The following is a 25,443-nucleotide window of genomic DNA, read 5'->3' as shown; positions in this document are numbered from 1 at the left end:
GCAAAACGTTAACGGTAGATTCGCTATTGAGTGACATTTCTTTTTTATTTATAAAAAGGAAACTGCCTCGTCGACGCTAGATGGCTGGAAGCAGTTTCAGGGATAGGGAAATCTTGAATATTTATTAAGTTATTGTACTGTGTAAAATGCAATTGTTGGTTTTGTGTTAAGTGTAATTTCATAGTCGTTGATTTTTTTAAAAGATACCCTATTTTTGTTTTTCTCTTAGCTGTATTGGATATATCGATATCTAATCGATATCGATTGACGAATTTAAGAAAAAAAGTTTGCTGTCCCTAAAATCCCTTAAGGCTAAAAAGTTGTTTTGTTTAGTATTTACGTGAAATTCCCGATTTCAACCAACATAAATTTGAGAATCCAGTGCCACAGCTCCTTGTGTAATCAAGATATAATTTTGCGGTTAAAAGTTGTTGGAAAATATCGCGACTTTTAGATTTCAGATAAAGCTTTCAAGTTTTTCCTTAGTCTTGGTCTACAGCTCTTTTACATCCATGGGCTCAAGAAGGTAATCATTTGCTTACTTGAATGTGAACACTTGTATGTTTTCCCCACGGTAACTGACTAAGTAGTTTGTTGAACCCAAAAAATGTCACCTTTTACAATTGGTTTGTTGTTATGACTTTGTTTTAAGCTGAGGCTGATTTTTTGTAGGTGGTTTCATCCCAATGTGTCAGGAATCGATGCAGAACTCCTTCTCCTGAAAAGAAGAGTTGATGGCAGTTTTTTAGCTCGTCCCAGTAAAAGTAATCCAGGAGATTTCACCTTATCTGTTCGGTAACAATCAAACTGAATATTTCTTTAATGAGGTGTCTGTTTGATTAATCTAAAACTTTTATATTTTGTTTCAAAGGAGAAATGGTGAAGTTACCCACATCAAAATTCAAAATACTGGAGATTTCTATGATTTATATGGAGGGGAAAAATTTGCCACTCTGTCTGAACTGGTACAGTTCTATATGGAAACTCCTGGACAATTGCGAGAAAAGAATGGTGAAGCAATTGAACTTAAATTCCCAGTCCATTGCTCTGATCCCACAACTGAAAGGTAGTTACAGTGATTTTATTCTGTTTCTTAATGCAAAATTTTATAATTACTTAATTTTGTTTTGTTCTTTTTGCCTATTACTATTATTTTTCATTGCTTATAATGTTTTTTTTTTCTTAGATTGTCTTTCAGGTGGTTCCATGGACACCTTTCTGGAAAAGAAGCAGAAAAAATTCTACTTGAGAAAGGGAAGAATGGAAGTTTTTTAGTCAGGGAGTCTCAAAGTAAACCTGGGGACTATGTTTTGTCTGTTAGAACTGAAGACAAAGTAACCCACGTCATGATAAGATATCAGGTGTGATATTGAACATATTAATAAGCTTTATTAATAAGCTTGGATGAGTTTTTATATTTTTTTTTTTGTATTTCAGGAGCAAAAGTACGATGTTGGTGGTGGTGAAAAATTTGATTCACTGTGTGAACTAATTGAGCATTATAAGAAGAACCCAATGGTTGAAACCACTGGAACAGTAGTTCATTTAAAACAGCCTTACAACGCAACCAGAATTCATGCAAGTGGAATTGAAAGTCGCGTTAAAGAACTGCAGGTAACAACTCTGCCAAGCAAATACTTTTTTTAAAATTCATTTATTGTCTGAAATGTCTAAAATCTTTCTTTCTGTATTTTTAATTGTTTCCTCTGTAGAAAGAGCATAGCGTTAGTACAGGAAAAGGAGGATTTTGGGAAGAATTTGAAAGCTTGCAGCAACAAGAATGTAAACATCTTTATAGCCGGAAGGAGGGACAAAAACCAGAAAATCGGAATAAGAATAGATACAAAAACATATTACCATGTATTGTTGTTTATACTGTTTGGAAAGGAAGAAAGTACCAAAAAATAATATGCAAATTTCTTTTAATTATTTTAGTTGACCACACCCGCGTTCTACTCAAAGATGTAGATACTAGCGTAGCTGGAGCTGATTACATCAACGCCAATCATATTCGGGTAATTAAATTTTTCAGCCACATTGATTTTTTTTTCACTTTAAATATGTATAATTCTCAACCAAATTTAAACAACAGCCTGAGGACGATGGAAGTGGAGACCTATTTCCACAATACATAGCCACTCAAGGCTGTTTGCCCCATACAGTGAATGATTTCTGGTATATGGTAAGAATAGATAAAGTGTAATTTAATTTAAAAAATCAATCACGCATAATCTTTCGTTGTATTATATTCTAGGTGTGGCAGGAAAATAGTCGAGTCATTGTCATGACAACAAAAGAAGTCGAAAGAGGAAAGGTAGAAATGTCGCTACTCGATCTTTTTTTTATTTTTCATTTCCTATTTGTTTTATTCATTTTTGTAATTGATTTCAGTCTAAATGTGCGCGATACTGGCCAGAAGAAAATCAATCGAAAGAATTCGGTAAAGTCTCATTACGGTGTGTCAGTGACTCACTCCGTGCAGATTACACCCTTCGGGAGTTTGTTGCAACAAAGGACAATGAAGAGAGGCTTATATATCAGTATCATTTTCAAGTAAGTTGTAGACTTGAAAGAAAAAAAAACATTGTGTGATGTCTACAATTTTATTTTTCTGAAACTTGAACAGGCGTGGCCTGATCATGGAGTACCAGCCGATCCTGGTTGTGTGTTAAACTTTCTTCATGATGTGAATACCAGGCAAAGTTCTGCGGCTAATGCAGGCCCAGTTATAGTACATTGCAGCGCGGGAATCGGTCGTACTGGAACGTTCATTGTTATTGATATGATCATTGGACAAATTGAAAGAAGAGGTATACTTTGTGTGCTTTTTAAATACAAATTTGGCACACAAAAAAAGAGCATTCTTATTCGATACATATTTTTTGTTGTGACTAGGTTTGGATTGCGAAATTGATATTCAGCGGATGATTCAAACTATCCGCGCTCAGAGATCCGGTATGGTACAAACCGAAGCTCAATACAAATTTGTTTACATGGCAGTTCAATACTATATCGAGACATTGTCTCAGCGCATGCAAGCCCAGCAGGTATGTTGATTTGTATCATTTATTTGTTTTTGATGCATTTCTTAAAATTTGGTTTCTCATGTTATTTTGATGTACAGAAGAGCCTTCAAGCTGGCAGGGAGTACACCAACATACGCTATTCGACGGAAGGTGGGTTGACACCTGCCACTTGTGCGCAGTCGCAACCATTAGAGTCTCCAACAGGCAAAAGTCTCTCTAAATCAACCCTGTCGCTGGCTAGCGTCTCTACTCCTTTACTAAGTGCTTTTCACGTAACAGTATCCAAGTCGGAGAAACCTCATAAGGAAACAAAAGGCGTTCCTTGTCGGACCATAACCGAGCATCCAATTCCGATGTAAGCAAAATTTTACTTGCACAATATGAACTAATCTCACCGCAAAAACGAATTTGTTTCAAGGCCTCCGAAAGAATTCCCCAAAATGCTTTACGAAAATGTTCCACTTAATGAGCGGAAGACTATGGGAACTCAAGGACCTCCACTTTTCCCTCCGCCACCCACGCCACCTCGAAAAACATAAAATCTGCCTCGGAAAAATAAGTATTTGTCACGAAGAAAGGTGAGGTGGAGTGACCAAATGCGGAATGTCAGGAGGAAATCTAATCCGTGCATGTCTTTATCATATGTGAAGTGTCTATGGTCTTCGTCAAATCAATCGACAATTTGTTGCTTTTTGTTTTGGCGACATTCCTATCGTGTTGCATTCCTTCTATTTTTCTTGCTTCATTTTTAGCCTTTTCCTTTTTTAATCTTTATTTCTCATCTCTGCAAGATGTGTATGCCTTTCAACCATTTAAGTCACACTTTACTGTTGATGTAAAACTACTGTACTGTGCTATGTGTATCAGCCTGAGTACGACTTAATATATAATCGTAATTATAAAACTTGTTCCACTTGTTTAAACTAACAATATTGTCAAATATCGATCAACAATAATAATTGTCTGTCTAAAAATAATAAATGAAATCTACGTCAGGAATGTTAAAAATTATTATTACCTTGGGAGAACCATCACAGAGGCCTGTTTCAGCAGTCGATTTTGATTTTAAATGTATTCAGTTCAAAAGTTGAAATGTAATGCAATCAACATCGTTTTCAGGAACTATTTTTCGATCAATTCTCTCTCAAGGGATTTCGGGGGTGAATCTCTATTTCTTCATTGTTAGTAGAGATCAACTGATTTACTTATGTAGATGTAGGAGCGGATAAACTTATTATTCGCAATAATGACACCCTGAAAATAGAATTGGCAGTATAATCGACATTGAGTGATGGTTTTTTTCTTCTTGATTTAAAAAAAAGAAGAATTCAGAATAGAAAATATGCAGAGTCTAAAATTAAATTTTATCTTGTAATAACAACAAAATAGGGGGAAAAGAACATTTACCGGGAAAATTCTCAGAGCGAACTTTTCCCCCAAGGGAAATTTCCTTTAAAAATCGTTATTCTGTCTACAGACAATTCAAAACGCTTCGGTATTTTTTTATTCGCCGTGTCGTCTATCCACTGGCCAGTATATAAGCAATGCTAGCTGCATAAAGCAATATGTGTTTATTTTATGTGCGCATTGTGCGCTGGTATAAACGAAAAAATGATCTCCCGTTGAATGTATTTAATTGCCTTTTAAAAAAGTTGAAAAAGGTTGAACGCAGTGGAAATAATTCTTGACATTTTTACGAGCTAGCTTGATGATGTCAAACTGCAAGAAACTGCTGTAAATAACATTTGGTCTCCCTATGTAGGGTGTCTAAATTGTCTGGTTATTAAGTTGTCGTTAGCAAGATGATTACTACGCCAGTTTGTACTCTACTCAGTTCTAGGAATAACGTATGCAGTCAGAGACATTCAGTCTGTATCAACTTACTCAACAATAAAAAAATAATAACCGTTGTTAGTGTGCGAAGAAAGTTGAAGTTTTTAGAAAAATAGATGTGTTACTAGGCCTATATCTTCTTTATACCGGAAGATTATTTCAAGTAGATATAAAGTTATACAATACGTTCCACAAACAAATAAAGACGGCGGTAATGATGCGTTTTTCTTTTACTCTGTATTAAAAGGTTACGTACTGTACCGTGTGCTTCCTCAAACACCATCACTCTTCATTTTTAACCGAAATATTTACGCTACAATGAGCATGCGAATATCGTGAAATCAAGTTTGCCGAAAGTTCAGCAACATCATTGCGAGGCCAACGGAACGGATGGAGAGAGGAAAGAAGTAAGGGGACTTATATTCTTCAGTGGGTGTGAGTTAATCCAGTGGAAGGGTAAACCTGCGTTTGACACTCTCACGCCGCAGTATGAGAGCGAACTGTTTGAATATTTCGGTCGTGAAACAACAATAAGAGAGTCGTTCGGAATTAACAGCTAATTAACTCTCGACAGAGAGGGATGCCAGCAGCAGTGTCGAGAATAAGGAGGCGAGAGAGCGAAGGTGATGGGAGCTGCATGAGCAGCTCTATTGTCGCTCAATAGTGTACATCGTCGTCCCCCTGTCTCATCTCATCGCACAAAGGGAGCTATAAGGGCTGCTGCTGCTGGGGGAGGAGCCGTTCGAAGATATTAAGGGATAGAGATGGCGAGAGAGAGAAAAAGTCCTTTCTTGTGGTACTTCACCTCTAATTACCTCAACCATCAGAGTCGTATACCTATTGTATAGAAGTTCATCGTCAATGTTTGTCAGATGAGCTCATCTTCTGGCTTTTGACAAATTGAAGTCACAAAATGTTTTGTTGAAATAGCTTCCAATCAGAAACACCCGCCCTTGAAAATATCACAGCATTCAAATTTATCATTTACTTGATAAAAATAAGATCATTAAAAACAGGATATTATTATGTGTAAATAAAACAGTTTAAAAATTCTCTTTGTCTTTTAAAAACTCTCTCCAAATAGCAACTATACTGGCAAACAAGAGTGAAGAAATCACATGTTATTTGTGAGAATGTTTGTTGGCTGGTTATTCCTGTATATGATCCATTCAACTGTTTATTTTTCTTCATTTTATCTCGTTTATATGTTTTTAACGAGCTAGCTAGCTGTCATACAATTATTCATTTTTTTTCTCCCCTTTTTATCGTCTATAAAAAGAGAAGCTCAGCACAGCAGCCAAAGTGAGCTCTGTTGCCCGTCCTTTGGCAACAGGCAGTCAACCAGCTTCTAATCGCAGTATCTTGTATAGTCTACAGCTTCTCTCTACTATATCGCCGAATCATATAAACTGTAGCATATGTACCGTGCGCGTACGTGCATATACGTGCACATGCGTTGTCCGCCCACATTTTTAAAAATAGGAGTTAAATGTATATATGCGTATTGTCCTCGACGACGACATGTGTGCTTACGTATGTTCTCAAAATCTGAATTTTTTTGCTGTTATATCCATTTTGCATATTTTACAAATTGTGATTTGATTATATAGTACCTGAGCATTCAAATGCATCGGCGTGACTGTATAAAGCTGTTGCTGGACTTGCCGGAGCACTGGCGAGTTTCCAGTGTGTCGGCCACAGCACGATGGACTTGGATGAAAGTTGGATCATGAATGTTTGTGCCCATGTGGGTGGTGTGCTATTCCGCCTTTGTACTTGTATCTATATTGACTCCTTAGGGAGGTGGGCTCAAGCTCCGCTGTATATATATCCTTCTAGGATCTCTCTGCTGCTGCTGCATTATAGACACACAGAGAGAAACTGAGTCCCCGTCGATCCAACGAATCCCGACATCATCATGCAGGGTCAGCGTCGTCGTGTAGGTGCTGTCGAACTGCCTGTTGCCTATATGAAGCCCCACTCACTCCCCAGACGCTATGCACTGGGACCGCGGCGGCTATCTCCGCTCAAGCTTCAGCGTTTTACAGATCTATCCTGTGCTGCTGAGTTTAAATATGCATAGAAAAAAGACGACATCCGATGTATATTAAGGAATAAAGAAAAGCAGCAAGCAAAGCGGCAGCAATGTTGCGGACAAATCCCTTTCTTTTCCACTCTGCTAGGGGGGATTGAGTCGGCACAGCACAGAGTCGAGGGTATAACGAGGGTAGATTATTCAATCTTTCATCGTCAAACATGAATAATCAATAAGCCACTCTCTGGATGTGTGTATGTAGGCCTCGTAAATGGAATGGAAAGAAAACCAAGGTCTTTATTTCTGCATCGGAAAGTGGCGTCGTCGGTGCGGTCCGAAAGTCTGCACGTACAACAATACAACGAAGTTGATCGTACATAAATAAGCTTACATGATTCTGGATTGCGCCTATAAAAAACTTATCAATTCATAAAGCACGGCAGTCGACACACACACCGATATATGTACCGGTCTAAAAAGTGTTTTATAATAAATTGAAATGATATTTCCTAAAAAGCCGGTGCATGAATATCTCGGTAATTCATCAAACGTCAATTAAAATCTGCAAGTATATTATTGACTGACATTAGATTTAACGTCGATATTTGAGAGTCGACAACGCGACCTAAGAAAAAAGGAATTGTCGGCTGCCGCTTTCAATAGCAACACACTTGTTTATAACTGAAATGCACTCAATAGTCAATACTGAATACCCGTCATAGTTGGCGTGGCTTACTGGTGCATGTGCTGCTGCTCTCCATCTGGGGCGCTGCGCGCACGCTATACATATTGACTTGTTGCGTGTTATTTATTCGGCATGCGGGACGGGCTATGTCGTTTGACGACAGGTATATAATACACACGACGGCGGAGGAGCTAGCTTCATATATACATGTATGTGCGCTGTGTAATTGGTTGGTTGAACCCTGGTGAGAGCCAGCCGCCGAATCGGAATGTCCCTAATTGAAAATGTTCTCTTGTCGCATCCACACACCCCACCCCCCGATTCCTCGTACACATGCAAGAGATGCTGGGGGGGAAATAGAAAGAAAGTCTAACAGAAACTTAAAAGAGAGGATTGTAGGTATATAGAAAACAAGGTAGGAGCCAGCAACTATTTGCTATGCTGCTGCTGCATTTGATTCGCTGGCGATCCTTTGTGTGTGCTGGAGCAGCAAACACATGTACACGCGCCGGGAATATTTTGCTCTGCCGGTCTCATCTTTTTCCTGTTCAGGGTCTTTTAGAGTTTTCTTTTGATTGGGTTGATCTCCTCTGCTGCTGCCGTGCGTTCTCATCTTCTTTTTCGGCTGGCTGGGCGCGAGTAATAAACTTACCGCGTGCGGCATATCCCATCACCAGCCTCAGGCAGTTTCATGGAGCGTGATGATGCGCTGCCTGTGAACTGATGACTTGATCATCAGTTCAGCTCATCAAATCCGAGCGTCTCGATTTGCCCACGCCGCCGCGGCCGGTGCTAGGGAACGATTGTCAGCCCCCAGTTATCTCCACATGGTAGATTGGCTTCTTCATCAGTGCCACCAGGCAGAATGAAAAAAAAAAACATGCTGGGAAACATGTCATCGTGAAAAAATCACGTCGACGAATAGAACCAGTTCATCGGGTTATAGCCCGCAGGCTCACACATATACATTAGTACATTACCACTCGTGATTGATGAACCGAAATGTGACAGAAATACTCAGTGGCTTTTAAAAACTGTTGAGCACAAATCATTAAGCATTTATGAGGAATTATTACCGCGGAATGAAACCCAATTTTTGTAGTACGATTTGAAATTGGGCCGTTTTTACCTTGAAATCAGTTTGAGTTTAAGCTGCATTGCATAGTTCCATTGGTCACTATGGGCTCCATGTTATATACTAGTGTCTGTTTGACATCGTCCTACCTCTGAATATAATGTAGGCGATTGAAAAGATTAAAAATGGTCGAATGCTCGTTATACATCGACGAGAGAGCTAGACACGGGCCGCTCGCATAACGTAGCACTGGATTTCGCCTAGTAACATTCGGCTCCACTGGATTCTCGCTTCGTTGCATGCGTCCTCTGAGGCCCCTATAGACCCACGGATGAGACCAGATCACTCAAACTTATAGTCATCGGTCACATACATACAGGCGGGTTACATGAGTATAGCACACAACTACATACAGGTCTTCTATTCTCTGTATAGATCTTTTACTGGTACAACTACCGTACTTTTTTTACGCAGTGTGCTTTGTCGCCCAGCGTACGCATGTTCCTATTGCCTAGCAGAAATGTACGGAAGTATATCAAGGTGATATTAAGGAGAGTTATAGTTTTTAAAAAAACCCTGAAAATTCACCTTTCCTAGAATTCTCTTTTCGTGGATCATGACTTGATTGACTTCTGCGTATTCTTTATCATCGAAGTTTTCTAATTAAGCCAAAACGATCCTGACAATTTGAAAATAGACAACATGTGTTTCAAGCAAAAAATAATGAGAGAAAATCAAATAATGAAAAAACGCAATTAACATGTAAAAATAATTTTAAAAAGGTATGAAGCCCAGATTTGTTTTCCTACAACGATTATGTTTTGTACAGGAACTGTACCAAAATATGCAAATTAGGTTTGATACACCTTTTTCGTGAAAAGGTAGAGAACGAAAAAACCTAATTTCTCTCCCATCCCCAAGGTTCTTTCTGCGGGATGGAAATCCATGATGGCGGCTGAGAAGGTACAGAGGGATGGGTGAGAAAAATAGGAGGCAGGGTGGTCACCGCGCAAATTTGAAAACAAAAACATTTTGACCTTAGTTTTACTACACCTTATGACGTATGAATCGCAAAAAGTAGTTGTTACGTTATTGGAATATTTTAATAACTGCACGGATGAGTTTGTCGTGCGTAGTGCTCCAGCATGTGTACCCTTGACACGTGCGCCATCAACTTAATCCCGATTAGATCCGCCTCTGTACCAATTCTTCATGATTACATGGCGCTATTATGTACTACGCCGGGAAGGGGGATGCATGCTGTAGGCCTATTCAAATTCGCGGCGTTCAGGCCTAAACAGAGAGCCTGAACTTAATATTGCAGCCGAGCATCAAAAGAAAGAGAAGCTGAAGCAATTGTGGCATTCAACACAGGATTGTGCGTAATTGGTTTTTCCTTTTTATTTTCCCCCGCTTATGTATAGTCTACTAATACAAACAGGAATAGTCTGGACTCTTACGTGGCCACGCATATAAGTCAACGCACGTCGACGTCGACGTCAAAGGTTTAAAGACGCGATCCATCTATTGTCATTTCAATCGATCGTCAGATAGGAACCAATAGGAGCCATGATGCAAAGGTTGTGGAGTCTGAAAAACCAACGGTCTCCACCAGTTGCCTTGAAAGACCTTATTGCCATAAATGTACACAATGCATTGCATTTGATTGGAAAGCAATAGCAGCTTATCGTGTGTGATGACAAAAGAAAGACTTGATTAGGTTATTCATATTGTGGTGGACTCTTATTTTATAGCCAAGGGATGTACCTACCAGTTAAACTTGTGCTCGTGAAAGGTTTCTTTTTCAAATGCGGACAGAGATTTCCGAGGATTTGCTGATGCCTTCGTGATTCGAAACTCTTTGATATCTCTCTTTGAGAGATTGAAGGAAAACTGTATAATCTCTCTTATCCGAACAAGTTCAATTCATTCGGAATCTACTACCTCCCCATCATCCTTCCTTATTGTATAAACATACAGCAGGGTATTGTCGGTTATTAAATAAGGGCATATAAAACGAAATGTGGGCCTCAAATTCGTTACATCAACTAGGCCTAATTAAAAAATTACTCGAATGAGTAGTATTGAGAGAGTTCAGTTTGATATTGAAATTATGAAAGGTCAGACGCACAAACTTTCAACATCTGCTGCACACCTTATCTACACTTTTCCGTGAAAGCAAATTTAAGTTATTCTTAGTATAAATTAGCGTATAGATCCGGAAGGTCTGTATAAATAGAATTTATTTATACGCGGCACTGTGACATTTACTAGTGTGTTATAGCATAGGACTTAGCATATAGGTTACACATTCTGTGGTTCCCTGGCGTGCTGGAACATCATTAGCGCACACGGGCAGACTCGGATTGCTAATGGTATGCGGTATGCCAATGTATCCCCTAGGCAGCCAGGCTCACATATGCTGTTCTCGGGTATGTTTCGGGCTATTGCTATCCTCCAATATAGTTATTCTGTAAGTAAATGAACTTGTGTAAGCTAGGTATACAAAAGCCACTTTGGTCTTGGTTGGGTGTCGATTTATTGGAAAAATACTCTTCTGCAATTCAATCTCGGCTAATAGCTGTCATTGCGTTTTCTTATTGTGTCAATTGTTTGATAGGTTATATAAGAAACAAATGGATAATGACCTCGCTGCTATTGCGTTCCGTTGCCTTGCTGGAACTGGAATAACGGACAGCGCATATACCCACTTGTGTGATGACACATTGACCGTTCACGCTTCAGTGCACATTCTTGCAATAAAAGTTATGCGTCGAACGCTGAATAAGGCGACAACCCAAAAGAAAAGTAGCCGAAATAGAAATCATAAAGTAGCTTAAATCACTCCCCCCTTTGCTCATCCACTCTGATGCGTTCACCAATGCCAAAACGATCGCCATTATAGAAGAGCGTTGATGATGCTGGTAGTGATGTGGTCGGAAACGCGCCTGGCAGCACATGGGAGAGGCTATGGGAACGAAAAAAGGTCCTCATTACATCAACCAGACGTCTATATACCGAGCAATTTTGTATGTCAAAACTGCGTGATGCTCATCATCCGCGCGAGGTGATGGGCCGTCCAGGCTTTTCCTGGAGTCTAATTGGCTAAGGTTTTTTCGCTCTCTCAAGCCGCTAGAGAGAGAGAGAAAAATGGTGCGCCACAGCAGCAGACCCTCATTCGGGCTTGGACTGCCACTCGAAAAAGGGCCTCATTAGGCGGCGAATAAAAGATCAACGGGGGAAAAGGAAAAAAAGATTTCAGAGCCTGCCAGCCTATACCATTTGTGCGGTACAGTCCGCGTCCACCAGATATATCTTTTGACCGGTCTATATAGGAAAAGTCGGTCGTCTGTGGTTGACCATCATCACTATATATAGTAAAAATAAGAGATAAGGAGGGATAGGGGAATATAAGAAAACGACGTGTTGCACCTTGTCAAGTGTCACCATAGAAAGACTTACGAGTCACCATTTGGTCACCAATCAACCTAGACATTTATATTTGTCACTTCAAGAGGGAAATGTGCCGTCAACCGCATAATTTCTATTACAATTAAGTTCGGATTTTCACTTCAACTCTTTTACAGTTTATTACATGGCGGGCACGTGAAGTCATTGTTGACGATTAATCACGTTTCTCTCGTTCTACATAGAAATCAGCAATCCAACATCCGACAACAAGATCAAAAGAATGTACATCATTAAACAAACTTCTATTCCTCACTGTGGTACGTCAAGTCTGCGGTCTATGTAGCCAAACCTGGATTAAAAGAGGGCTGCCCTGGATAGCAACTGTGAAAAATGGTTCATATAATACAGACGCGTGATAATTCAGTGGTCTCCTTGATCATGACGAAATAGAGAGATAAGGCCCAGCCTGCGCATCTATTTGAATATAGGTGCTTTTTTAAAAAAAAGTAAAGGTTGCCCATGGATAAGGTTTTGACATCGTGATGAATGAGCCTTTTGGACGTCAGGTGGGCAAACAGATGCTACATTTTCCAACGGTCTACTGGCGTAATCTTGCACCCGTCTACTACTACGTCGTTTTACATTGCGTCGTACACTGAAATACTAATAGACGCCTGCTTATCATCCACCAATTTTAAATTATACTGTCGCCAGCCATGGAATATTTACACAAAAGTCTAGAATCTCGATACACGTACACAGACTAACTGATCAGCTTCATTAGCACCGGCATTGCCATTGTTCGACCGTACAAGCTTTTTGTCTTTTATTGTCTTTGATTCCAAACGAAGACATTTCTACCAAACACACACACGCATGATTGGTCTAGTGATTTTTCTTCCCACTAATACAACATGGCACAATAAGATGAGGACGTCAAAGAGTGCGGCAAACAATGTCAGGTGATTACGGCCCATAATAATGCTATAATAGGCTCCGTGCGCGGCCGTGATGTTGTGTAAAAGGCGGCCATAACAATTACTCTGGCGATGATGAGGTGCTGATGGGCTGACATCGGAGGATGTGAAAAGCCGCCGTCAGAACCAAAAAGTAAAATGATCTGCCAAGTATGTTGGCTCATCATCTTTTTTCTCTCTCTCTCTCTCTCGCTCACTCCATCCATAACAATGGCGCACCAAAGTAAAACGAGACGTCGATGAAGCCAAGGTACACACAGCCGAGTGCTGCTGTTGGAAGATATACGACAATTGAGATCATCTGCCATCAGTTGGGCGCCCCATCATCGTGGTGATGGTGGTGGTGGCCGTACGCGTCAGCATCTGTGCCGGGCGGCGCCCACTGGCACCGATGGGGTATAGAGTTACCTGGGCGACGGCGTGACGCATCGTCGATAAGAGTTTGCTAATGATTCGACCATCTATTTCTCGAACGTAATTCCCGTCACTCCTCCCCCCCCCCCCTTGACACACAATGTCCAGCAACAGCTACATGAGCCCCGATGCTGTCCAGGATCATCCAGCAGAGAGAAACTTCTTCACCCCCCCAGTGAAACTTGTGCTGGCGTTATGAGCAGAATGGCAATATCTATATTGTGTGCTGCATATAGGATATAGGCTATATGGTGTGTATCGTTCTGCATGTTTCATCGCGCGTAGGATATGTCTAATGATCATGTCGTGCAGGGCGTAACACGGTTGACAAGTCAGGGCTCGGATGCAGTCGCGCGATATATAGCTCAGCTTTTGCATGCACAGAATGTTAGACACCGTATAGTACGTCACTCAAGAATTGCTGTTAAAAACTTGGTTGATATGCAGGAATAACACGTCTTTATTTCTCCCATCAGATTTGACAGGGCAACAAGCGAGCGGGCATGAAAAAAGTATAAGTGTAGAGAAAGGCTGGATCGAGGAAAAGTTCCTGGAAATCTATGAAAATATTTCCATTTATTGCAGAAACACATACGTTTATAACGAGTAAACAAGAAAAAGCTATTTGCTCATGGTGACTGTCAAACAGCGATGCGGAGTGGCTTAATTAAAATTTCACGAATGAACAGCCGTACAATCTAAATATAACATTAAATAATAGTGAATTAGTTTTTATAGCTGTAAATCTTTACATTTTTCCTCCAATACAAAATTCGAATATTATTCTCAGAAACAATGATCCGCGTTCTATCACATAAGACCCGGGCTCTTTCCAATTTACACATTTCGTGAAATAGCGGAAATCACAGACAATGTAAGGTATAAGTTTATAGTTCCGGTCCCGTCACTCAACATCATCTTACCCTTAAACAATTGTTTAGGCCTAGTTATTTTAAAAATTGTGATGTTCTACTGGGAACAAAAAAGAAAGGAAGTAAAAAAAGAAGGAGCGAAAACAAACGTGTATAATAATATTTGTTTCCGTTTCCCATTGCGGAAGGAACCCGTATGATAATAACTTGAGGTGCGCCGACCTCAGCTATCCTGTGTACATCAAGTAGCCTGAAAAGAACTGTATGCAATACGGGGAAGTATTGTATATCCGCTATCACAGCTCTCACACACAACAACAACGAATACCTTGTTCATTACCATTCACGTGCAACCACATGTTTCCGCATGTTTTTCCAGAAATCACCTTTGCAATATACTTTCTGAAAGAAATGGTTATTCATTGTAAAGCCTAGGCTAATAGAACATTACTTGTACACATGACATAACATTATTACTATTATGCCCATGGGCCTATATAACTCTAATTGGGTTGACACATGTCGATAATTAATTAATGTAGTTTTATTCTTGTATAACTATCGTACAATAGTTAATAGCTAATTTTTTTTTGTTTAATATTACGCCATCATCATTGAGTGGCCTCAAGGTGCTGCAAGGGGGGAGCTAAATGGAAGGGGGGGGGGGGAATCAACTGCTTAAGAGCGGGGGAAAAGGAGACGAGAGAGAAGGTTGTCTCCGGTTTGTGTAGGATTTCGGAAGTGAAATGACGTGTGGGTTACCAGCAGCAAACCGACCCTCTCTCTCAAACCTGAATAATATATATAAAATAACCAGGTGCACTGGAATCCGGCACGAGCATATTACCATCAGCACCCCCCTCTCCATATGTACTCTGCTGACACCGTTTGCTTATCTAATCCCCCGTTTCTACTTCCCCTTTTTTGTTATGTATTTCCGAATACTTTTGATGGCTGCTCGAATTTTTTCGGTTCGGCATTTTCTTGTCGTGTTTTTCCTCTCATATTTTCTAGAATTTCTCTTTTTCTTTTCTAGGATTTCCGTGATTTTTATTACATGCGCTACGTAGAGTGTGTGTGTGTATGTATTGATCGAATGACTGTGTGTACCTGCTGTGGTGTACGTACCATCCACCACACGTGTTTCCCTCCCCTCAGTTTAACTTCTGTCTCAGTTTTGTTTTAACTCTGATGGTGTGAAATGAATCCATAGTAAGACATTGTATAACTATCAATACTCTTCAAGTTGAAAGCGGTTTTAGCATCTTAAAGGATTATGAGCGGTTGAGTTTACAATCCTTACATATAACGGCAAAGGCAGATGGGTAGGCCGGGAATGTTGTTCATAACAGTCGTGGAACAAACTCCTGTGATTATTCTGACGTCAATTTATGCCAAACAACTATAACAATCTATATTTCATACATTTTTAGCATTTTTATCACGAACCGATCTCGTTTGAACTGAAATGGAAGCAAGCCTTCCAATCTTTTCCGATCGAGGATTATACAGTCTACTACTACTATATGCGGATGCAATAAATACACGACTCTCTGAGATAATTGCTTATAATACAGGCGACGCCTGTTGTGTATAGCTATAGACGAACGGCGGTACCATCGATGCGGGGCTGCTGCTCGTCTGGGCAGAATCTATAATAGTCGATGTACGACGATGCGGGTTATTTCGTGCCTATTGTAGAGGTCTCTTACTATGATATGATATTATATATTGTTGCTGTTGCAACAGTCTATAACGAACATTGCACTGCTGCCGGCTCAAGGGTGGAGTATATCCCGCCATAGCAGTCGAAAAGCGACTATGGCACAGTTCACTTGATACACAGCAGCAGCAACAATTTTATCTGATAAGACTGTTTAATACGTTAGCGCCTATATGTGGGGGACTATCCATATCCTGGATAGTAACGCTGTGCTGCCTTTCAATTTCTGTCTTTTATGGAGGTCTGCATGTGGTGAATGATGGCCGTTTGATCTTGACGATAACTCTAGAGCAATTGAGGATATCTATCACATTTTTAGATAGCCTCTTCTCTCGAGAGAGAACCAGCAGCATCATCGTTATATACCACAACAGTTAATGATCAACTTGATGGTCTCGGTGGCCGTTGTTCTCATTGTTATATAGATTGAAGTGAATCGACAGCCAACTTCTATTCCCAGCCAGTGATGGAATTCTGGTCTACATCTATTTCTTCTTCTACATGTCATAATACTATCAAATAAAAGCTCAACAAAACCCAACTTATATATTTGTATGATAATGAAACCTTCTTCCATCATTTAAACCAAAAAATGGAGCAGATTGTTCCTGATACCACTAACTATATGCAACACTAGCAGCTGTGCTTACATCATTTTCAAAACCCAAACGGGATGAAATGCCGTCAGATAACAAGAATATCACCACCTTTCGGGTTTCTATAAATATGCCCCTATATATATCGATGCATGTTAGCTTTTCAAGTGCAACCGTTTGAGGTCTTTGACATTAATAGCTCACCATTTTTTGGTTGGGTGGCTAATACACGTCACCGATGAAAATGAGGGTCGAAGCCGTTAATATAGGCGACATGCAGGAGCATCGGCATGAACATTTGGAGAGCTTCCTAATCAGCTGATGTGTGCTGTGCACCAGCAGCAGTAGCAGCTTGTTTCGTTTTTCTGTACCAGCATATTTTAATAATACGCTGAGACTGCTGCTTGGTAGAAGAGCAGCTGCACTTTTCCGACAGGTTTCGGGAAGTAGTACGTGCGCATGCCAGCACAGCGGTCGCGATTCGCCAGGAGGTTAACAACAACAACAACAACAACCACCCCCAAAAATAAGGAGAGACAGCCATTTGTATAGCTGAGACTCCCCAGTCAAATGCGCACATATGGCATGAAATCCATGAATATAAATCCTCCGCCACCTTCTATATCCTGCGCTCGTGCGCCATGTACAATCCGATGGAAAAAAGCAGATGACGAAGTTTATACATAAAAAAGAATACAATAAGCCATCGCTGGGGGGGAATGACTTTTGGCGTATGTCGCCTTAGACATATTTATGCATTATTCCTTTAGATTTGTCATTTGTTTTGTTTGTTTTTTTATAGCTAGAGAGAAATAACGAAGGAGAATTGAGAGATGGAAAGGGACGTCTGTAATCGGGGGTGGAGGGGGCGCCAGAGGGTGGATAACAGTCACGCTGCCCACCCCTCCTGTTGATTCCCCCACCAACCACCCAGTCGTCTATGCGCAAGTGATGCTGTTGAGGAGGACGACAGCTGTTGCCATCATTTATCTCGTTGATGCTGACTGCTGCTGCTGTTGATCCCCCCACCCACCCACCCACCACCCACCTATATAGATGCGTGTAGAGTTTGTTGTTCACGGCAGATCGGGCGCAGTTGGTTTGGATATTCGGCGCTCACAGATTCCGTTGGACGAATGAGCTCGCACCTTGCCGCAACGGTCATTCCATCAGACGGGAGGATGCAGCTTGCAGATGCGGCTGGCAGCAGGCCATTATCATAACCAGCCAAAGCATTAGCTCTACTGTTGCACGCGCCCGCTCTCCCATATACGAACAAAAATAAACTACTCCCCCACAACACATGTAGAAGATAATATAAGGGATGCTGATGCTTCTGCCCCAACGATCATTTTGATGCTGGCTGGGCTTTATTTCCGTTTATTTCTTTTGTTATTGCGATGGATGTTGATGGTGGTGGGTGGAAAACCGTTGCGGACCGACCAACGGCATTCTGCTCGTTTCCCTAACAACCGACGACAATCAAATATTGGTTTAAGCCTCTATTATTAGCACACCAACGGATAATTCAGCAGCCCCTTCATTAAATCTGAAATTCAAACGGTTGAACTGAGTTGAACCAATGGAAATGATCCACAACGTTAGAATTGATCCAAGGCTCCTTGGCGGGATTCGCTGGTGCAACTCTCAAGATGCCGCGACGCCTTGGCCAAGGAGACGCTGTTGTATCATCCAGCAGCCAATCCAGCTATTTCTAGACAGACGAAAGGAACTTAATAACGGAATGATGATGGAATCAGAGAGGCTCCTGACCAATACCCTGCGTCGGAATTCGCCTAAAGATTTCCACAGCTCCTTGGGAGCCGCGCCGCCGCGTTCGCCGATTGGATGACGACGCAACTCGACGGAATTGAGTTTTCCAAGGAAAAAAGAAGGTTGAGGCAAGACGGGCGGGATGCCGAAGGATATAGCGTCGCGTAGCATCACACACAGAAGCCCCCTCCTGTCGCCTATTGGCGGAGACAGGAGCCCGAACGCCTTGAGAGCTCCTGCAAAGGGGAGGCGCTTTCCTTTCAAGTTTCTCCCGTCCACCCCGTAGAGTCTTGGGATGGGGGGGTTTTCTTCCAAGGGGGCTGTTTAATACGCCTCCAGACGCCACTCATATTATAGCTCCTAATTTAGTCCAACTCCTAAATTCAAAATAATTTAATAGAAACCCTTCGTCAAATCATCCAATTGAGTAATCAATTAAGAGTACATGATTAGGAGAGAATAGATTTTTACTGAAACTCTATTTTGGGATGTGGAAAAATGAAATAACCGCCGCCGGCGAATGTGTGTTGTTATTTCGTCAAATAGGAGCAGCTGTTGTCGACACGACCATATGCATACATACATTTTCAAGCTACATATAGTATCATACCGTAGCACTCGTTCATTCAAAAGTCCTCTTCAACTTTTTCCTCTTTTTTACAAGTGAATATAGTGTATCCAGTACTTCGCCATTAACGTGTGTATATGCCCAGTGCGCTGTTTATTAGAGGCCGAATAGAATGGACGAGGGAGGGTTGCTGGCTGCTGCATGGCTTTTTTCTCCTTTTTGACGTTTTTATAAGAGCAGTGGAATGAAAAGAGAGTGAATGTGCTGCCGTGAACATCTGAACGGTGTTCCGATGCGGTCCGGATATATAAGCCTGTCTATAGGGCCTTCCATCCATCCATCCAGCAGTATAGAGGGGTGGATTGTTGTGCGGCTTTTGTCATGGCACTCGCCATCAACCCTCTATCCCCCCCTCTTTATTCTTCAGTCCCCCCCCTCTCTGAACGGGAGGATGAGGGCACGCGATCACCCAAACAACGACACACACAAAAAGGAGGGAGAGAGAGGGGGGGAACCCCTCGACGTCCCCCCACATGACAGACTTCACATCTGCTCTTCTTCTGCACATACAGTCGACATCCACAGACACAATGTGTGTCTTGTATTTCCACATGGATAAGAGAATGGAAGAGAAAAAAAACGAGCGCTGTAACGCCATGTTGCCAGGCTGTCGGTATGAGCGTCGGTGGCGTCGGTGGGGGGGGGGGGGAATATTTTAAGTTTATCCCACAAAAAAAATATAGAGAGAGAGAAGGGGGGGGGGGCGTAGTTGAATCCTCGCTTCTTTTTTGATTCACCTCCCCTGCTTATATATATTTGCTTTCGTCCACACTCCCTTATCGTGTGTGTGTGTGTGGCTCGTGTCGCACTATTATCTTTCGTTTTTTGTGTTGAACGTCGGCGGGTGGGGGGAGAATGAGTCAGCAACAGCCCACACACATTTCCCCCCCTCTTTTCTGGTTCAATTTTCCTTTTTGATTATTAACATCATCGGGCGCTGTAATCGCTTTTTACAAAAACAAAAATTCAATTTGAATTTTAATGCGGAAATTATCAATCGTTTTATTTTTTAAATAATCGATGAATATCAGTGGAGGAATTGAACGAGTGTCGAGTTATTCCGTCGTCGTATACAAGAAAATGTCTCGAGTGATCAGCTGATGCTTATATTTTTCCTCCTCTGTTGGTTATCTGGCGTCGGTTGCTAGGTGCGGGAGAGGCTCTGCAACCGCCCGACGCCGGTGAAAATGGTGGGGGTGTACGAGCGGCTGCAAGCGTCGACATCCCTACTTTTCGATTGGATGGCGGAGCGGCGCCAATCAGGACAGTCCAAATGCTGACATGTGCACGCGTATAGAGACGCTCTCTCCGTGTGGCGACCGACAGGCGAAGGGAGTCGGTGGGTGGTGGGTGGCGTAAGCATTGGGGGGTGGGGAGGTTACAGAGTAGGAACGACGTCGCCCAACAAAAGGTGGGATCCAAAGGGCGTCTCTATCGCCCCGCCCTTGACAGACTCTCTCCGGCTGCACCCGCAGGAGCATTTCGCCCCAGGGTGGTAGAGGTGGTAGGGGGGGTTAATCAAAAAAAAAAAAAGAGGAGGAGGGGAAACACAGCACACCTTGACATCGCGGCACTCTGATGGGATGCCCGTCGTCCAGCTCAAAAAGGCCAGCCAACTCTTGGACGTCAGTCAGTCGGCTCTCAGATCTCGTCGTGCGCGCTCTGGCGATCCTTCGTCTCTTCCATCCAATTCGAAACGACCTTAATTTAATCAAATCAAATCAAAAGGAAGGGGAAAAGTGTTTTGGCCATTCATCCCCGGGCGCCATTGCCTCGGACCTAAAATGTGAATTCCAAATATGTAAGTCTCTCATTTATTATCATCATTTAATGCGCAACACGCATATTTATGACGTTTTGTTTTCGTGATTAGGTTTCTGTTTGGTGTGTGTGTCGACCATCAAGTCAACAACTGCAAATTCTAGTCTGAAACATTTGGCAGTGTCTATCTGTCTGTCGTATCTCTCGTCTAGTCTAGTCATCTATATCAACTCTAGTCAACTTTAAATCACCACTTCTAAGTCATCATCAATTGAAAACTAGTCTCACCTGTCGTCAATCGCCGATATCTAGTCAACATCACCACCAGTCATCGTCTTATTCTTTACTAGTCCCATGTTTTCCTAGTCATTTTGATTGTGCCCGTCTTGAAAATCCTAGTCACATCCTAGTCACCAACGCGAAATTCGATTCATCTAGTCAAAATCGAAGCTTTGCGGGAAATTCTAGTCATTTGAATTTTGGCGGGTCAACCGGAAAAACAAAAACAAAAATTCCGAAAGAAATGCCGCGAGGATTTCTAGTCAAACGTCACGACGAATTGTTTTCGGTGGTCGGCGGTGGTGGTGAGAATGTCGATTCCGGCCAGTACGCCGGCCACCACCAGCTGGACGAAGAGGAAAGCGAAGACACGCCGGAAGAGAGCGAACAAGATCCGCTGGATTTGACATCCAGCCGTCGCTCGACGTACCTGGCCGTTGAGGTCACCGGTCCTCCTCCGTCTCTGATGCCGGCCGCTCTCCCCATCCAGCATCCAGCGTCCGGCAGAGATAAGGAACAACTCCGACGCCAGGGTCGACTGATGAGCGCCAAGGTGTGGCGTCCAGCCCTACCCGAGACGTCGCCTTCTCCTCCGGCTTCCGGCGTGAAAGCGGCGGATGCGCTGCCACTGCTGCAGGACTTGCCGACTGTGACTAGTCTGACGCAACCATCGGCAAAGGTTGGCAAAGGTCGCGGACCCTTCTACTGTGGGGATTCTTCTCCTTCGTCGCTTCTTTTTCCGACACCTGATGCGGCCATTTCCGGTGGTTCACCTACTTCCGGAGGTGCTGCTGCTGCCGGCGGTAGTAGTCGACCGGAAGAAGCGGCTCCTGCCAATGCAACCAGGTCTTCCGCCCTTTGCTTGGAGGCGGCACTCCGCTGGTACCAGCAGCGCTCGGCGCTCATGACGACGCTCAACGCCGCCGCCGTGGCCGCCGCTGCCGCCGTGGCCGTCGCTCCAGGTGAAAATCTCGAACCCCATCACCACCACCATCCGTTGTACTTACCTCTGGCCAGCCTGCATCATCTTCATCAGCAGCAGCAACAGCCCAGTCACCAGCCAGCGGCGTCGTTGCATCATCAGGCGTCGACAGGAGTGCCATCAGCGCCACCTGGCGGTCACAACCAGCAGCCGTCAGGGCACCACCACCACCACCACCTGGCCCTTCATCACCCCTCGCATCTGTACCCGCACTTGGCCTCTCTGCTCGTGCCCAGTATCATCACTCAGTGCCCTTCACCTGTCAGCCCGCTCATGCTCACTCCCAAGCCGCAGTCGGAGCAGCTGGAACAGGCCGTCGGTCAACAACAGCAGACGGCGTCGGCTACCTGGCAGCCACCGTCGCCCGTCCTCTACCACCGCCAGCAGCAGCAACAACCCAAACAACAGCAGCAATCAAACGAGAACGGATTGCTGCTGGATCTCAGTTTGAAATCGGCAGCTGGAACGACGACAGCCAGCACGGACTCGCTCCTATTATCACCTCAACATGGCCGGCCTGATGTCTTCCATCCATCGGCACTGCCCAGCCAGTCCAAATCGGTCCGTTCCGTCGGCAATTCCTCCGCAGCTAAAAAACGATCGGCACCTTCCACCGCCGGAGCGACGAATGGCGTCGAAGACGGACCATCTTCCTATTCGGCCAGCGCCAAAAAGGCCAAAGGACTGACGGGCAGCGCCAGTAAAAAGTCCAGCAAAGCCGTCCGTCGGTTGACGTTTGACGACGAGCTCATCTCGCCCGTTTCGGGCACCATCATCCGAGACGCCGCCGACATGCCGGCCATGGTTCCGGGAGAAGACGGCCTAGTGGTCCGTCCCGGCGACATCGATCCCGCCTTCAACATTGTCGAGGTGACCGAGGAGGCGCGGGCCGAGCTGGCCAAAATCGACAACCGCATCGGCGACTACCTCTGCCGGCTGTGCCGAGTTGTCTTTGACGACGCCTTCGGCTTGGCCCAGCATCGCTGCCCGCGCATCGTTCACGTCGAGTACCGCTGCCCGGAATGCGACAAAGTCTTCAACTGCCCGGCCAATTTGGCATCCCATCGGCGCTGGCACAAGCCCAGGCCGGCCAATTCCCTGTCGGCCAAGGGCGCCAATAAATCGGCCATGGCGTCCGCCGGTGGCGTCGCCGCCGCCGCCGGAATGACCAACAACAACAACCAGGAAAAGCCCTCGCCACCATGGCCGGCAGTGGCTGCCAATAACTCGACACATCTGGGTCCGTCGGCCGGTTTCGTCCCGGCAGCAGTTCGATCCGCTTTCCATCCAGCGGTTTTCTCCGGCTCGTCGCTCTTGATGCCCAACTACAATTTCGGTTCCGGCGGAGTTGTACAAGATTTCAGCCACTCCAACAAATCGTCGTCGACCACGTCGTCGCCCACATCTTCTTCTTCTTCCTCTTCCTCGTCGTCATCATCTTCGTCATCGACTTCACCTTACGGCGGTTTCATGCACCATCACGTGTCGTCACCGTCGCCCATTTCGCCCGTCGGTGGCGTCATGACGCCCGTCAATTCCGACGAGAAGATGCACGTCTTGCAGATGCCTCAGCTAAGGGCTGGAGCCACGTAATTATTCCAAATCTAGTCGTGTCATTTTATCTTATTTTTGGGTTTCTCTCTAGTCTCATTTCGTCGCTAGTCTTTTTTGTGTGTTTTCATTTTGACCCCGTTTGAATTACCATATGATATAAGAAGTTGAATCAGCTTCGTTTAATTATGGGTGGATGAGTACGTGTTCTAGTCACTTGTGTGTCCCAGTCATTATTTCAGGACTAGTCGTTCTTTATTGTCGAATCTAATCAGACTTGTCAGTCAGTCAGTCTAGTCCCTTTTTTGATTGGTCTATACATTCCTTTGTCATTTTTTGGTAGAGTTAGTTAAAGTGTTTCACATGTTTCCACTACATTTCCCCGATGGGAAATCTAGTCGTCAGGCCGATCGGTGGCAATTAGCAGTATGCAAAAATCGGCAATCCAACCCTGATAATCGTTAGCTAATAAGTAACTATATTGAGAAAACTTGATTCAAAATCATTTATTTACATAATATAATATATCATATCTCTATTTATTAAAAAAACATAATTTATTTATCGATAACAGTAGATTCTATTCGATGTCAAAGTCAAATTGTCTTATAAAAATTTGGTAAAATCAGCTTTAACAAAATGGATGAAATAAGCGCTAGGTTGTCTAGTATAATCTACGCTTCAAGCGTTCAGTCTTTCAACTATTTTTCTTCAATTATTCAAGTCATTGCCTCCAAGTCATTATAATATATATATGTAAGTGTGCTTTTAAGTTATTTTTGATCTTGTATTCGATTTTGGTTTTTCTTTGAATTTCTGCAACGAGTTACACCTCGAGATATTCACTTTGCTGATTTCCCTTGTCGTCGCGGATAGTTATTTCAAAATAGCTTTCGCTCCCGCCGGATTTCGTGAGTGCCATCTAGTCATTAAGTGTAGTGAGTGCGGACAATTATTCTCAACGTTGGTTTGACCGATTCCAGTAGGAAATTGCCATTTTCTTTTTGTTTTTGTTTTTTTCGGGTTACAGTTCCATGTGTTTCATTCAGTCTGGGATCGCCTGCGATTATTTAATTATTGTCATTAATTAATTAAAATATCTCTCGTGTTTTGCGAAAGAGGTGTGAGAGGGGGGAAATCAGATACAAAGCGCTTAACAGATTTCTTATAAATTTAGCATAAAATATGTGGCGTTCATGACACCCAGCATCGACCCTTTTTCCCCAATTTCTTCTTTCGACATTTCCACTTTCCCAGTCCGCGTGGACATGTCCGATAAAAACAAAAGAGAATCAATTCCAACTGATCGCCACGTTCACAAGGATCTCAAGTCTGTCTTAGTATATTGCATAATATTAGTCATATCCCCTTATTAACGCCGTTGCGACATTGCTTTTCATGATTCTTGTGTAAGTCTCTCTTATACTATTGCACTTCAGTCCCGTTCTCCTGTGTGTAAACTGTAATTCATTGCGTGTGACCTCATTTCAAGACTTTCTTCCCTTACGTTTGTGCTCCCCCAAAATTTCGTATTACCCCCCTCAAAAAAAAAAAAAAAATAACAAAACATTAAATATATATATTTGTATTCGTATTTTGAGAAGAAACAAAAAGAGCAAACAAATAACACCGACGCACGGCTAACGAAGAGACAAATAAAGAGCCGCAGTCAAATTCCCTCCCCTAACCCCAAAACACACCTGAAATATTACACAACTTCCTTTTTCTCTCTCTCCCCTTTTCCAAAACATGTTCTACAGGTATATACCATTTCACGTGTACAGCATCGCATCATGTAAACGAGTGTCCCAATCCCATTTTT

The 25,443-nt window shown here is 43.0% G+C and overlaps 2 protein-coding genes and 1 long non-coding RNA gene across 3 annotated transcripts in view; all 3 read left to right on the top strand.

The window, feature by feature from the left end:
* LOC124329250 overlaps positions 1–25,443 on the top strand; it is a 409,843-nt gene that overhangs the window by 355,494 nt on the left and 28,906 nt on the right. The window lies entirely within an intron of this gene.
* Positions 131–3,930, top strand: LOC124329052 (tyrosine-protein phosphatase non-receptor type 11-like). The gene is made up of 14 exons (XM_046788001.1): positions 131–526; positions 673–795; positions 872–1,066; positions 1,187–1,361; positions 1,438–1,614; positions 1,713–1,860; positions 1,936–2,015; positions 2,093–2,182; positions 2,255–2,314; positions 2,392–2,553; positions 2,627–2,810; positions 2,896–3,047; positions 3,125–3,381; positions 3,445–3,930. Exons 1-14 carry the CDS (start codon positions 513–515, stop codon positions 3,563–3,565), a joined length of 1,938 nt encoding a protein of 645 aa, XP_046643957.1. The 5' UTR covers positions 131–512; the 3' UTR covers positions 3,566–3,930.
* Positions 20,684–25,191, top strand: LOC124329036 (transcription factor btd-like). Its single transcript, XM_046787968.1, has 2 exons — positions 20,684–20,849; positions 20,922–25,191. Exon 2 carries the CDS (start codon positions 21,333–21,335, stop codon positions 23,661–23,663), a length of 2,331 nt encoding a protein of 776 aa, XP_046643924.1. The 5' UTR covers positions 20,684–20,849; positions 20,922–21,332; the 3' UTR covers positions 23,664–25,191.

The sequence above is a fragment of the Daphnia pulicaria genome, chromosome 3 (assembly GCF_021234035.1).
Source record: "Daphnia pulicaria isolate SC F1-1A chromosome 3, SC_F0-13Bv2, whole genome shotgun sequence".
NCBI classification, from domain to species: domain Eukaryota; kingdom Metazoa; phylum Arthropoda; class Branchiopoda; order Diplostraca; family Daphniidae; genus Daphnia; species Daphnia pulicaria.
The sequence above is the reverse complement of the archived record's forward strand: the minus strand, read 5'-3'. Positions and strand labels throughout refer to the sequence as shown.